At 45.3% G+C, this 14,737-nt stretch overlaps 1 protein-coding gene across 1 annotated transcript in view; it reads right to left on the minus strand.

The window, feature by feature from the left end:
* BMPER (BMP binding endothelial regulator) overlaps positions 1-14,737 on the minus strand; it is a 271,041-nt gene that overhangs the window by 17,599 nt on the left and 238,705 nt on the right. The window contains exon 14 of the mRNA XM_027102219.1: positions 2,447-2,577. Coding sequence (XP_026958020.1) covers positions 2,447-2,577 — 131 coding nt within the window. The remainder of the gene's footprint in view (positions 1-2,446; positions 2,578-14,737) is intronic.

A 14,737-nucleotide genomic window follows, 5' to 3' on the forward strand; every position in this document is an offset into this window, starting at 1 on the left:
TCCTCAAATGCATTGGGTGCACTGAACCGGTGTTAAATACAGCCTGGCATCAGGAAGAGAGGGCTCACATGTTCTGTATCTGATATGATCCTCATCACAGCACCATACCTAATAAAATTAATAAAGTTCTGCTGAGCCCCACATTACACCAGGATGAATGGCTGGGGCTTGAGTTCATATATTTTATTCATTTCAAAGCAGAGAAAAGGAGACGGGCATGTTCAAGGTGTGGTGCAAGGACCCAGTCTCTCAAAACCCTGCCCTTCCTATACTACCCCACACTGAGGCACTAGGAGGGAGGTAAGCCAGTTAGTCTCACCTTTCAGGAGCCTCAGCCATACCTTAATATGAGTTATTTTTATCAACTCAATCCTCCTCTGGGAAGACAGCATTGATAGAGAGGCACTCTTGCCGTGGAAAGTGAACTCAGACATAAAGATTGGACTTGGGCTTGCAGAGGAGAGAGCAAAACCAAAAGGGAAGTTCACAAGTACATAAAAGGGTCTGAGAGCTTTTTAAGGACATGGATGAGTGACTGTGGCAAGGGGTGGCTTGAGGAAGCTTTAGTAACCCCCAAACGCTCGTCGTCCTACTCCCCCAGAGCCACCCAAATAAGCATACAAATTAACTCGGCAGTTTCAGCTCTGGCTGCAGGTCAGAATCTCCTGAGAGGTTTCAAATGATACACAAGGCCAATTAAAGCAGGATATCTCAGCAAGGGGCCCAGGCATAGTTTTCTGGTTTATTTTTTAAGCTCCCAGAGTGGCTCCAATGTCCAGCCAGATTGAGACCCACTGTCTAAGTGAACACGATGTCCATGCACTGAAAATATAGACAAAGGCAATTCTTGAGCCCTCTTCCAACCGGATGACAGCTCCTGCCCTCCACCAGTGAAGACCCTCTAGAGTTAGCAGCGCCATGAACTGCCTTCGTTTCTAATAGCACAGCTAAGGTTTCTAGGATTCCTGTAGAATGTTGCAAACCCCAGTCTCTCCCTACCAGGCAAATCTGGTCCTTTGCAGAAAAACATTTGCCAACCCTTGCAGTAAAAGACAAACATTTAGTCATCTCATCTTCAGGTCTAAATAAGAGCAGCAGTTACTACTGACTGAGTATCTTCTATGAGTTGAACACTCTTCTAAGATGCTTCACGTACGTATCACTAATGCTTATAACTCTGCAGAGTAGAGATTATTGTACATTTCCAAACTATTTCTAAAATCTCTCTCCTTCCTCCACACACTGCCTCCATCTTAATCCAAGCCACCATCATTTTGTCACCCCAAAGACTGCAATGGCCTCTTGCCTTCAATCTTGCCCTATTCAATGTATTCTCTACACAGCAGTCTCTACACAGGGCGATCTTGCAAAAGCAGAAGGAGGGTTGCTTAAAGCCCGTCAGTGGCTTCCATTCTTCTTGGAATAAAAGCTAGACTCCTTCCCAAGACTTGCAGAGTCCTGCAATCCGGCTCTGGCTTGCAACTCCACGCTCATCTTGTGCCCCTCTTTCCCCGGCCCTCCGCACTGACTCCCTTCCAGTTTGAGAGCGGCTGTCTTATTCAAATATGTTTCCTGTGCATGGATCTCTTGCCCTGAGTCCCTTGGATCCTTCAGTGCTCGGCTGGAACATCATCGCCACAGAGACGTGCTCCCTCTTCTGCATCTAAGTAGCCACCGACTCCCTCCCCATTTGTTTTCTCTTGTTCTGCCCTATCTGCCCCCTCATCACCCTTACCACACTTAGCAAGTCTCTACCGTGCTCGACTTACTATTTTTGTCTGGCTCTCCCACTGGGCTGCCAGCACCTCAATGACAGGGACCTCACCTCATCTCTTACAGTCACCAAAGTGCCCACAGTGCTTTGTTCAATGCCTAGTACTTAGCCACTTTGTAAGAAACATTTCTGGGATGAACAAAGAAGTCCATTTTATAGATATCAAATAAGCTAATTCACTTGCCTGAGATCAAAGAGCTGGAACGACTATTACAGCAATCTGTCTCTCAGAAGGAAAAGAATGTTCTACTAGTGTTTGTATAACCATTTATCTCTTTCAAAAAAAAAAAAAAATCACACTTATCCTGAAGACCTTAAATGACTGTAATTGTCCCGAATCTCCTTTGCTCCACACATAACCTAAACCACAGCTGTGACTGTCCATGTGCTAAGCACATCCAGCTGGTAGCTTGAGGTTAGGAGGATTTTGCAGCAGTGGAAATCCTTAAATTGTTCAAATGTGCTTGTCACAAAGCATTTCTCTTAAGTGCTTTCTATCCTGCCCAGTGGGAAGCCCCTGTGTTTTATCAAGTTGAAATCCAGCTGGGCCACTGATAAGATTTCTTTCTGGCCAAGGGAGCGTGTGACCATTCACATCATCAAGTCTCTTCTATTGCTATCCTGGGCACTGGAGTGAGTTTCTGATGTTTGGATCGGCCGGGAACTTCTTACCTGCACAGTTCTGCTGAGGCTCCCAGTGGACGCTGATGCCCTCTCTCTGGCAGGCGCGGGTATATGCCAGGAATGACTCGCAGTAACAGTTCTTATGGGCTGGACATTCACACATATCTGTCACGCAGGACCTAAGGGACCCAATAAAAAGAAATGAACATTCAAAAATATCAAATTATCAAATGTCCTAAATGCAGCTTGGAGAAAAGGGGTGGGTGGGTGGATGTCAACCCTTGATTGGACATTAAAGGTTGCTATTTTAGGTTGGAAACCTAAAAATGATATAAAAATTCTGCATGAAACCTTACTGGATACCTCTGAATAATGTGACATCAGGTTCCCTTTCTTTTAGAGCAGGACCGGCCAATAGAACTTTCCGTAATGATGGAAATATTCTATAGTCTCCACTGTCCAAAGTAATAGCCACTAATCATATCTAGCTATTGAGCACTTGGAATGTATCCAGTGTGACTGAAAAACCGAATTTTTTATTTGGCTTAATTTTAATTAATTTAGTTGCAAACAATCACATATGCCTATCGGTTACCACGTTGGGAAGGCAGCTCTTAGAATATAGTCCCTATTCAAGGTGCTGCCATTTTGTGAATAGCTCTGATATATGAATAACAGGTTCTATTACAATATAACCCAAATAGTGACCAACTTGATGAAAGCATTAATCTCACGGCTTTCTGAGGACAAACAATTAGGATTCAATTTTGCAATATCTTAGAATCTTAGTCTTTTGAGGAACACACTGAACCTCGTTCTTTAGAACATGGGGTGACAAATTCCAAACAAAGCAAAACTCTCAGGCCCCTAATTAGACTGAAAGATAAAGGCGACTGAGCCAAGGTTTTTGTTGCTTAAGTTTAAATGTGGAAAAGATGGGCCAGGACGTAAAGAGAACTGAAATGTGTTTTAAATACAGACTAATAAATTTTCAAACATGCTGACCTCGGAGGCATAGTAACAACCTCACACTGGAATATATTACAGTTTACAAAGGACTTTCACATGCAGTCTGTCACTGAGTGCTAAATAGGATGTAGCATAGTCCCTGTTTTATAAATGAAAACTTCATTTTACAAATGAACAGATAGGCCCAAAGTCACATTAATAAGTGGCAAAAGAGTGAATTAAATTACGCCTCCCGAGACTAGTGCTCTTTTTGTCATAGCATACCAGCATCCTCGTCTTCATCTTCCAGCAAGTTTACTGTCTAACAATTTTGACTTAACATTTTATGCAAGATGCTCAAGATTGATAAAATTAGACTATGCTTATTTTTTTCATACCCTGTTCAGCAAAACCTCTTGCTTACAGAATCTAATTTAAGGCTGGAAGCAGAAAAAAATAATATTCAAGATTACAAATAGCACCAATGATCTTGAAAAGTGATCAGGACGTGGTCATCCAATGCTACTATGTGAGCATTTCCTCTGGGTGTGAGACATGTGTACATACCTGATTATAGAGAGTAACCTGCTAGCTCTGGGTGGAGCTGGTGTACTGCCTGCTCTGAACAAGAATTAAGTGGCACAAACCATATGAAAGAATCAGCAGACTCACTGTGTACCCTCAGAGTTATTACATTTCAACACTCAAGGGCACAGCCTTGGAAATTGGGAACTAAACTGGAATAAAAGAGAAATGGACCTGAAGCCTCAAGAGGGCTTCCATTTCATCCAATGAGAGATCATTTTATGCCTGGTACTTAAGACACAATAATCAGGACAGAAAAACTACTCTCTCTTCTCTCTGTAATAATCAAGGCTGTATTTCTTAATACCTTCTCCACTTGTATTACAGAAAACCTGCGAAATTGTGTTCACCAGCAAAGCCTTTCCAATATTAGACACACATGTTGTGTCTTTAAATTCATGTGGAGCCTCCGGGCTTCCAAGAAGAGCCAAATAAAGGCTGTCCTTAAAACAGCCTCTGAATGTCTGCGTATGAACCCTCCTCAATATCGTTTCCTTTGTTGTTTCGACTTTTATTTCAGACTAACCCACACTGGTCACATTCATGCTCAGACTTCACAGCAACATCTTCAGCTGCCCTGGTCCTACCCTCCAAGCCCGCTTCTGCTTCACATCTGTCAAGCACCCTCTTTCCTGGCCCAGGGATATGGGTCTCTTGCCCTTGTACTCAGCTCCCACTGACGTGACAAAATTGGGATGGCACCTCGTGGGCCTGGTAAAATGATGGTACTTGTATGGAAAAGATCTCAACAGGAGGAAATGCATCCTCTGCTTTGAAAGAACGTCTAATGCAATTCTGTAAAATTGTGTGGACAGTCAACAAACAGAATTTAACTTGTTTGTGTGAAGGGATTGCTGGCCAATGTTCTCCTTCTTTTTTCTTTCTTTATTCCAGTTGTCTTATGAAGCTATTTATACAATTTAAAATAAATTATGGACAGCTAAATCCAATTCACTGAGACTGTTGAGAGAAAATGTTCTAAGCACATACTTAATAATTGCTACGTACACGTACTCTACCCCACCGACAGACTGCTCTGGGCCCTCAGACACAATCAGTTATATAGCTACCCTTTAAAACTAAGGAAGATTTGGGCTTCTTCTATTACTTATTCTATTGCCACTCATGAGAAATAACATTTGAGGGAAAGACGTTTGTCAAAATTAGCCCTTGACTTGAAATATGTCATGTATTTCTAAAGGCTTGAAAGATGCGTTTTGTCATGGAAGTTAAAACTATGTCTTTTTTCACTTGTCAAGTTGATTTTTATGCCAAATTGTGCCCAGGGTTTGTGAGAGAATGGAGAAATAGACAGTGCATACTCTGCTGGAAAAGCGTAAAACTGTTAGCTCTTATGTTGAGCATTTTGCTCTACTCAGCTTTTACATGAATTACCACATTTACTCCACAGAGAAATGGATATGAGGCAGGTCGTATTACTAGCCCACTTAACAGAAAGGGAAACTGAAGCTTGGACATGTTAACAAGTTGCCCAGGGTCACATGGCTGATGACAGACCCGGAACCGCAAAACCAGGACTGAACTTAGGTCTTTCTAATCTCAACACTCATATTCATAACACCACTAGAAGATCTTTCTAGAGAGCAATTTGGCAATACTTCTAAGTAGCCCTAAGAAACGTTCTTATCCTTTGATAGGGAAATTCCACATCTAAGGAAATAGTAACGCATGTGGACAAACACTTTATATACAGGGGTTTCATCACAATGTTGTTAAAATGAAAAAAAAGAAAAGAAAAAGAAATAACCTAAATTGCCTACAATAGGGGCCTGGTTAGATACATTTAGGTGACCACTATGATGAAATATTCTATGGCTATTACAATGCTGTTTAGGAAATATATTTTAAAATGCGAGGAAATGTTCAGGAAGGATTAACTGAAAAAGAGCAAAACTGTTTCAGTCTTGTGTGGTCACACACAGAAAACAAAAATAACTGACAATAGATATGCCCAAATATTCCTAACAGTCAGCTCAGAGTGGTGGCTCTTGTTATTTTCCTCCATATTTTCTACAATGAACACATACCACCTTTCTAAAAAGATAAAAATCACAGTGTATTTTTTAAACAACAAAAAGAACGACATAGGACATATTAATATTTAAATCCAAATTTAGGAACTAGAGTGAGAAAATAAAGAATGGGAGAAACACAGTTTCTGTTTGTAGATCTTAGTTATTAAATACTTCTCCAGCTAAAATCTTTCCAATCTGTGGATCGGGGGCCTCCTGACATAGGCTGTGATTTGATTCACTTTATGTTGTCCTCAGATTTCCACGTCATTGATCTACTGATGCTTTGAACTTGACATCCAGGCGGATGGAATGGATAACAGAATAATTAGGCATGCTTCTGCTGGTTACAAAGGAATTTATTAAGAGAAAATAAAAGCATCCTCGTATGCCTTTCAAATGTCAGGGAGGGGCAAAGCTACTGCCATTCAATTCCTGTTTATCACACTTAATAATTCAGTGTGAGGAAAATCTAATTAATGACACAGTGGAGTTGAATTTTTATATGTTAATGGAAGATTATGGTCCTTTCCTTAGTCAGTATTCACTGACATCTACATTTATATTCATTTTACAGAATCAGTAGCAGAATGTTATCACTTTCAGGAGTTACTGAGATTTATGGCTTTGGCTTCTCTGCTTTCATGGCATTATTCTGTCTGTAATGTCCTGTTTCATGCTGAGTTCTTGGTCCAAAAACACAGCCACCCATTGCTCCAGAGGGAAAACACAGGTTGCACTGCAATTAAGATTCACAAGGAATGCTCTGCAGGTAAAGGGCACTGGCCTGTGCGGTCCCTTTAAGGCATACTTTCTGTCACAGGAGCTTTTAATTCATGTACCTAGAAATGCTTTTCTGATGTATCCTCCCTGCACTTGGCATCTTTCCTGACAGCAGAGAGGTGCAGGCAGGACTCTTGCTCCGTGGGGTTTGCATAGCTGCATGGTGCAGAGATATGGAAAGAGGACGCCAGGAGCTACTGCAGGGTCCCAGGGAGCTGATGCCGTGCTTGCCAGCACTTTGTCACACCACCTGCCTCCCTTCTCTAACCATTTTATGTACGTGTGCCGTGTGTCACTAAGACCCTTGGAAGGCTTTTCCTCATAGCACCCAGCAGAGTACGAGTATCAGAAGCCATCTGTGGTCCCTTCCCTCCCTGAATACAACTTATCACAACTTATCTGCAGGGGAGCCCTCCTCATCTCTTTTCCCTCCCTCAAGTTACAACCACTGCCTCCTGCAAAGCTCTAAGAGAGTAGCCACTAGCCACATGAAGCTATTTAAATGGAAATTTAAGTTAACTACGATTAAATACAATTTAAAATTCAGTTCCTCAGTCACACTAGCCACATTTCAAGTGTTCAGTGGCCACATGCGGCTAGTGGCCACCATATTGGACACTTATACCAGTTCCATCACTGCAGAAAGTCCTACTGGTACTGGACAGTGGTACCAAGTATGCAGCTCCATCTATGTTGGGAAACCATCCCTGTCCTCTGCAGAGGGATTTATGGGTGCAGTGAGATTAAGATGAAGTTCACTCCTGATGTCTTACCGGGCACCTACAGAAAAAGTTCAAATTTCTTGGCCTCAAAAAGTCAAGGTCGGGCTTCCCTGGTGGCGCAGTGGTTCAGAGTCTGCCTGCCGATGCAGGGGTCACGGGTTCGTGCCCCGGTCCGGGAAGATCCCACATGCTGCGGAGCGGCTGGGCCCGTGAGCCATGGCCGCTGAGCCTGTGCGTCCGGAGCCTGTGCTCCGCAACGGGAGAGGCCACAACAGTGAGAGGCCCGCGTACCGCAAAAACAAAAACAAAACAACAAAAAAGTCAAGGTCCCTAGCGATCTAGATCATCCCTCTTTCTTCTCCACTCATTCTTTTATCCAGTCACATATGAGTGTCTTATTAACCCTCAGGTTTCCTTCTGCCTTGCTGTTCCTGCCTTGAATGTGCCTCCTTGTCTTTTCCACTGGAAAAGTCAGATGCCTATCCTTTAAGACAGTTCAAATTCCTCCGTGGTGCTCCCTGACTGGCCCAAGAAAAGTTATCCCCTTCCTATTGGGTCTTATCCCCTCCACACCTTTATTCTTGCGCAGACCCTTTGAATCCTAATTACCTCTTTCCCTGTTTCAGGAGGAGGACTGTATCTCGCTCATCCAGCCAAGCACTGTGCCTTGCACACACAGCTCATTAAACATTCAGTGAATCATCAAAAGTGAATGAGAATGGCCTGATAACCTTCACACAGCTTGCACAGGGTCAGACAGTTGGACACCGATATCTGAAGGATATGAATCCATCCTTGCCCCTACTTGCTGGCCACTGCCTAACATGGCCACGGCCACCTAGGAATGAAGCTGCTTCTACAAGAACCTTTCCGCCATCGTTTTCATTTTGAACTTTTTGCACCCCTCTCCTGTATCCCAGAGGATTTCTTTTTAATGAATGGTGGAAAAAAGGATTTGATGAGAGAATTCTGCATTCATGACACATTTTCGGAAAAGCACATATCCAATATTGTAGGAGCAACCTATAGCTCTTCTTGTTACTAAAAAGGCAAGCCTCCAATGCTGCTAAAATCAAAACATCAAACAACTCTCCGCTTCTTAGCAACAGCATACCAAGTGATTTTCCCTTTGTTTTTTCTGGCATGAGGGCCACCCCTGCCAGAGAGAAGCAAGTGCTCATGACTTTGCTACCCAAACACAGTTTTGAAGACAGATATATGAACCATTGGGAACTCTCCACACTCTGCTTCTGGGGAAACAGAAGGGCAAGCCAGGAGTGACAGCAGCCAGTCCCATCTGGGAGCCAGAGTCGGAGCTCTGGCTTTCCCCTCTGCCACCAGGAAGGGTCTTTGGCTGGGCTATGTTGTTTAATCTGGAGGGCGGCTTTCCTAGGATCAACACCAGAACAAGACCGGAAGATGACTAGAAAACCACCCTGGGGTCATATGGCTTTCCTTGCTCCGTATATCTGGAAAGTTCACAGAAGCAAGTGAAGGCATCTCAGGCTTGTTAGTGCCTGGGAATCGGCAGGAAAGGCTACGTGAGACAGAGTCCTTGTTAGATGGACAGAGTGTGTTTAGCTACCAAGAGCCTACTTAAAATTTCACGTATACATTAACCCTTGAATTCTGCCTTGACCTCCCTAACCTGAGTTACATGGAAGTAACCAGAGGTAGTAGGCACGGTCAGTACCCATGTCACATTATATCTAAGAAAACAACTCCACACATAACTCAGTAGTGGCTACCTCGGTTCTCCTCAATACTATAGTATATGGGCACCCTTACACTTTCACACACAAAAACCACACTGACCTAAAAAACAGGGCCCAAAGATTCAATACTGTGAACTATGAGACTGCTTTATTTAGTTGTCAATGAGAGTGCGGGGCAAACTTGCAGAGCCAGCCAGTAGGGACTCCCTGCTGCCCCCCTGCAGAACCTTCCTGGGCTAGCCACCGTTTGGCACTACCGTGGCTTAACTACGGGCGTGAATAACCGAAAGCAAATATTGGCTTAAATATTGGTTCCAGGTGGCCTGGGGTTGCCAGGCCAGTACAGCAAGGTCAGGCGTTTCTGGATGGGCTTGTGCATTTCATGAACTCTATCCTAGGAGACAGGGCAGGAGACTCTGGGAGGCCAGCTGTTTCTCTGGTTGTGGATCCTGAATTTATCTGCAGTCCAGCTTTCACCACCACCAAAACACACACACACACACACACACACACACACACACACGCGCGCGCGCGCGCGTTAGACCCTGAGCCCACTCCTTAGTGTGAAGAATGAATTCATTGAGCTCTGTTTGTTCCAGAGAGAGGCACCGTACCGAGAAGGGGAAATCATACAGATACGAAAAACCAAACTCTTAATGATGTAATAATGCCTGCTATAACGGGCAGGCAGCTAGAGCAATGGGCATCTAGAGCAACTAATTTCACAGGGGCAGGCAGGGTGTCCAGAGGTTTCACAGAGTAGGAGAGACGCAGGAACTGGGTCTTGAAGGATCTGTGGAATCATGTTTGGTTAGAGAATGAAGAAAAGGAAATTCCAGGCAAAAAGAGGGGCCCCAGGAAAAGCCCAGAGTTTCCAGTTACTCTAGAGGTAATAGCCACGGTCAGAAGGCATACCCATGTCACATTACACCTAAGAAAACAATTCCAAGCATAACTCGGCAGCGGCTACCTCGGTTCTCCTCAACACTATAAGGGCACAGGGTTTTCAGAGTAAAAGCCCAAGTCACCAGATCTGAGATTTGACAATCATGTGACCCAAACTCCAGTGTTAAAAGGCAAAACAAAAAGTCCCTGACAGGCAGTCACAGAGCTGCTCCTGAAGACCTCGTTCCTCACAGAATAGCCTGGCAGGTCTACTGTTAAGGCATTTCTTTCTTTTAGCCATTCCAATCGTCATCATCTCCAACCTTAACTCCTCGGTGTGACCCCTGGTGCCACACAGACTCCGTGAGTGTGCTGGTGCCCATGCTGACTCTTCCACTATCTTCCTGAGCTCCCCACTCAGCCCCGTGTGTTTTCATCTTCTCGCCTTCAGTGTCCTTCCCTCTGTAACTGCTCTCTTCCTGCCTTGACAAGAATAAAAATCCAACTACCAAAATGACAGGGAAATAACCTACCAAACCATTTTGATAATTATTCACAAGGAACCCCTTTGATTGCCTGGACTCTGTTTCTGTCGTGTACACACGGCCTACTTATACGTACTTCCAACCTAAAACCTAGGGACGCTACATTTGCACCAATTATACATTCTCCAGACACTGAAAAATACTGATTGCTTTAATCCTCATAACACTCCCTAGGAGGCAAATGCCATGACCTACATGGCAGAAACTAGCGCGTTGCATAAGAGTTCCAGAAATGGGCATCAGCCTCGGACACCCTTCTAAAGCGAGCGATTGTTTTGGTGGAATAAGAGGTATCTGTGGACACAGAGATCTCCTTGAAAGAGTAGCAATGCTTATGATTTTCCTTAGATGCCAATTTTAACAGGAGTCCCTCACACTTGCTTTGAACAGAGACCAAATGACCATCATGCATGTTCTGGAACCTAAAATGTTTTCTCCCTTGATAAGGCCATATATCAGATAGGTGGAAACTACGATTCCTATGCCCATAGTTAAGTTTTCTTGTGTCTTAGGGTCGGGGAAGGTGTGTGCACCATTCTATTTGCCCCACACCCAGGCACTACAACTTTAAAGGGGCCAAAGCCAAAGACTCTATACACACTAACATGGTTGGAAATACTCCTCTTAGGAAAGATGAGCTACCTTTGCTTGAGTATGAAACACTGGCTCCACGAAGGGAAAAGCTGATGAACAGACATTTGCTGAGTTGTCACTCATTATTTCAATTTGGGCAAAAATGTCTCACACTCATCAGAGGAGAGAGGAAGCCTGGTCACTACCCCCCTCTAGTGGCCAAGAGTTAGAGAATCGAGTAACTGTAATTCTTACTCCAGCATTTGCTTCTTACCCTTCACTTTTCCGGGGGAGGCTGGCTGATGAAAGAGAACATAAAAATGGCTGCTTGTCAGAAAATCAATAACTTTTCTCTTAAACACGTTCAATCCATCACTGTCATGCTCACTGTAAAACGATCGTAAGGCTGGTTGGTGGACTAAATCCCTGCCTAATCATGGATGCCTACGCGGGGTACCTGCGCTGCGTGGGGAGGGGGTGGGGTATTGGAGGTGCACCCTGCCAGGAGGGCAAGCGAGGTGGATCGTCAACGGTAACAGACCAGAAGCTTTTCCATTTTTTGTAACATCTCATGTTATGCACTGCATCTAGCTTCACATACTTTTGTTTTTACAAAAAAATCTCAAGCACAAAAGAGTACCAGACCTTTCACGTGAGCAGGAGAGAAACTCTCTCCCGCATCTGAGGCGGTAACACAATCTGAGGCCGAAGATGCCAGCGTGATGCCAATATCCATCCTTGTTCCTACCTCTTCATTATTAAAAAAGCAGGTCCCTACAGTACCAGTATTCATGACTATGTCTAAACGTGGGCTAAAACTAGGTGATATTCATACGTGGAAAGACCCTGCAGGAACAAGAGGGGACTCTTTACTCAGAAAATCTCAATATCTCTTCTTTGGGGTGACCCGCCTCATCATACTTCTCCCCCGACACAGATACACATCATCTTTGAAACTGTTCCATTCAACTTGACCAACACTAGTTGAGTGCCTGCTGTGTACAAAGCAACCCTGCTCTACATTTGAGACATTCACGGTGTGGTGAGGCGGGCAAGACTGGGCAAGGCGGCGGGCAACAAGCAGCACGATTAAGGAGGCTCGGCCTGGGGCTCCTGTAGGTGCAGGACGGCTCTGGAGAGGGAGCCTCCTTGAATTGTGCTGCCGGGACCCCCTGCTCATCTCTGGGCCCGGGGAGAGGAAAGTGTGCCCACACAGGGCAGCTATTAGGGAGTCCTGCCTAGCAGGAGGAGGCAAAGCGCACCGTGGAGTCACACACCCCCCCCCGCCCCGGGTGAAAGCCCCAGCTGTGTCACTTGGGGTACAGTCCTTCCCCTTTCTATGCCAGTTTCCCTGGTATAATCTCTCATAGGATTCTCATGAAAAGTAAGGGAGAAAACAGACTCCCACTCCCACCACCGCCGTCCCTAAAGAGGAGAAATTCATCCACACCCGGAAATGAAGGTGAGAGGCGGCCAAGGCGGAAACCCCGGGGTTGGCGTCCTAGCCCACCTGATGCTCAGAGTTGAGGAGGGTGTGGGAAATGGCATGCTGTTTTCTCTTCTCTCTCGCTCTAGGGTGGCATCCCCTCGCCTCTGCTCTTGGGGACTTCTAGCCCCTGCAGCTCCGAGATGGGCCAGCCTGTCTGGACCGCGCCTGCCCGCTGAGAGGGCAGCTATCGCGAGAGCTTCTTACAAGGGTGGTGAGGAGAATCCACGAAAGCGAAGGCATCCAGCATCTGGAGGCCACACCCCAGCCACACGCAGCAGCCGCCACCAGCCCAGCTGCTTCAAAGGGGCCGATGGTTCCAGGGCCTTTTTCACATTAGGCAGTGGACGGCTGCCAAGCCCCACAAACCCTCTACTACGTGCGCTAATAAAAGGGCGGCAGTGGCGGCAGCCCCTGGAGGATGCTGTGCGGCGGTGAACTTTTTTCAGATGCTGGGTGCCTTTCATCAAGCATCCGCCGACGAGCCTCCACCATCAACTAGCATTCACATCCAATCACCGTGCAAGGAAGGGCTTTTTGCACTCCACAGTCTGTGCAGCTTGGCTGCACAAGGGAAACAGTCCACCAGACCTAAAAGGAGAAGCGTCCTTCCTGAGAGGCCCAGCTCACCCCATCAATGCGAGATGGCACGCAGCTACTCTCAAATCACAGAAAAGAGGTTTAGGGATCAGACATTCCCCAAACCCAAATCATAAACACCCTGGGCCCACCGCTTCCTCACCAGCTCCCCACCCTCTGCTGGAATGACAGCACCCTTGTATAAGCCCCAGAGAGATGGAATGCGAGGCCTATTTCCTAGAAGCAACTAAGGAGAAATCGCTTTAAAGGCCCCGCAATGCTCAGAGCCCCGAGAGTGGAAGTGGTTGCGGTGAGGCAACATTTCCTGAGTACCTGCTACGTGCCACGTGCACTGCAAATATAAGCACATATAATTATGACTGCAAAATTTTTAACAGAAGAGAGAACTAAGACCCAAAGAGGTCAAGTAGTTTTTTGTTTGTTTGTTTAACATCAGACTGTTTAGTAAGTAGCAATGCTGGGTCTGTGCTCTCTCCCTTGCAGGCAAAAAGCTTTCTCAGGGCAGGCTTCCGAGATCCCCAAACTAGATGAGGACGCTACTAAACATTCTCATGGTGTTCCTGCATGGCCCTTGTCACAGCCTGCAACCATGTCCTTGTGGGATTGATGCCTCCCTCCATCCACCCCACTACTCTCCAGAGTGGGCAGGTTTTGCTCACCATCTTTTGCCAGCCTTGGTGCAGTGCCTGGTTGAGAGTAGATGCTCAAAAACTATTTTTCCAAATGAGTCATTTATCAATGTTTTATAGTCAAGTCCAGATAAAATGACTGCTAAGTCGACAATGAAAAGCAGATGGCTAAATGGCCTGAGAGAGTTTCAAGGAGGAGTGGGCATCCCGTGGATTTCAGTATTACCCACAGCCAAGGGGAAGAAGATCTGGAACTGGCCACTGGATTAGGCACCTGGGAGATGAGTGACGGCCTTAGCAGGAATAGTTTCATGGGAGTGGTGAGGACAGAAATCATCCTGACATGTACTGAAGGTGGAAAATATGTGAGGCACTGACTGAAGACTATTCTTTCAGTAGGCTGGCAGTGAAGGGAAGAGAAATGGGGCAATAGTTTGAAGGGAAGCCAATTATAGCGCGTGTGTGTGTGTGTGTGTGTGTGTGTGTGTGTGTGTGTGTGTTAGGATCAAGGAAACTGGAACTTGTTTTACACCAGGGAAAAAGACATCCAAGAGAAGATGTTGAAGTGAAAGTGATGGAGGGGGTTAGGTAACTGGGGGAGTAACGTCATGAAGAAAATAGGTGAGAATGGGGTCAAGAATGCAAGAGAAAGATTGTTCTTTTCTTCACTTACAGGTGCTAGTAAATTCCTGAAGAAAATTCCTGGGGAAAAAAACCCATAAAAGTCCCTATGCTTATACAAGGCACAGTAGGGGAGGGGGTAAAAACCAAGTTTACCTTCTAGGTCAGCAGGTGGATGAAGACTAATGATGCAATGCAAATATCTAGCAAAGAA

The sequence above is a fragment of the Aethalodelphis obliquidens genome, unplaced genomic scaffold (assembly GCF_003676395.1).
Source record: "Aethalodelphis obliquidens isolate GAN/ISIS:26980383/991018 unplaced genomic scaffold, ASM367639v1 scaffold5, whole genome shotgun sequence".
Taxonomy (NCBI): Eukaryota; Metazoa; Chordata; class Mammalia; order Artiodactyla; family Delphinidae; genus Aethalodelphis; species Aethalodelphis obliquidens.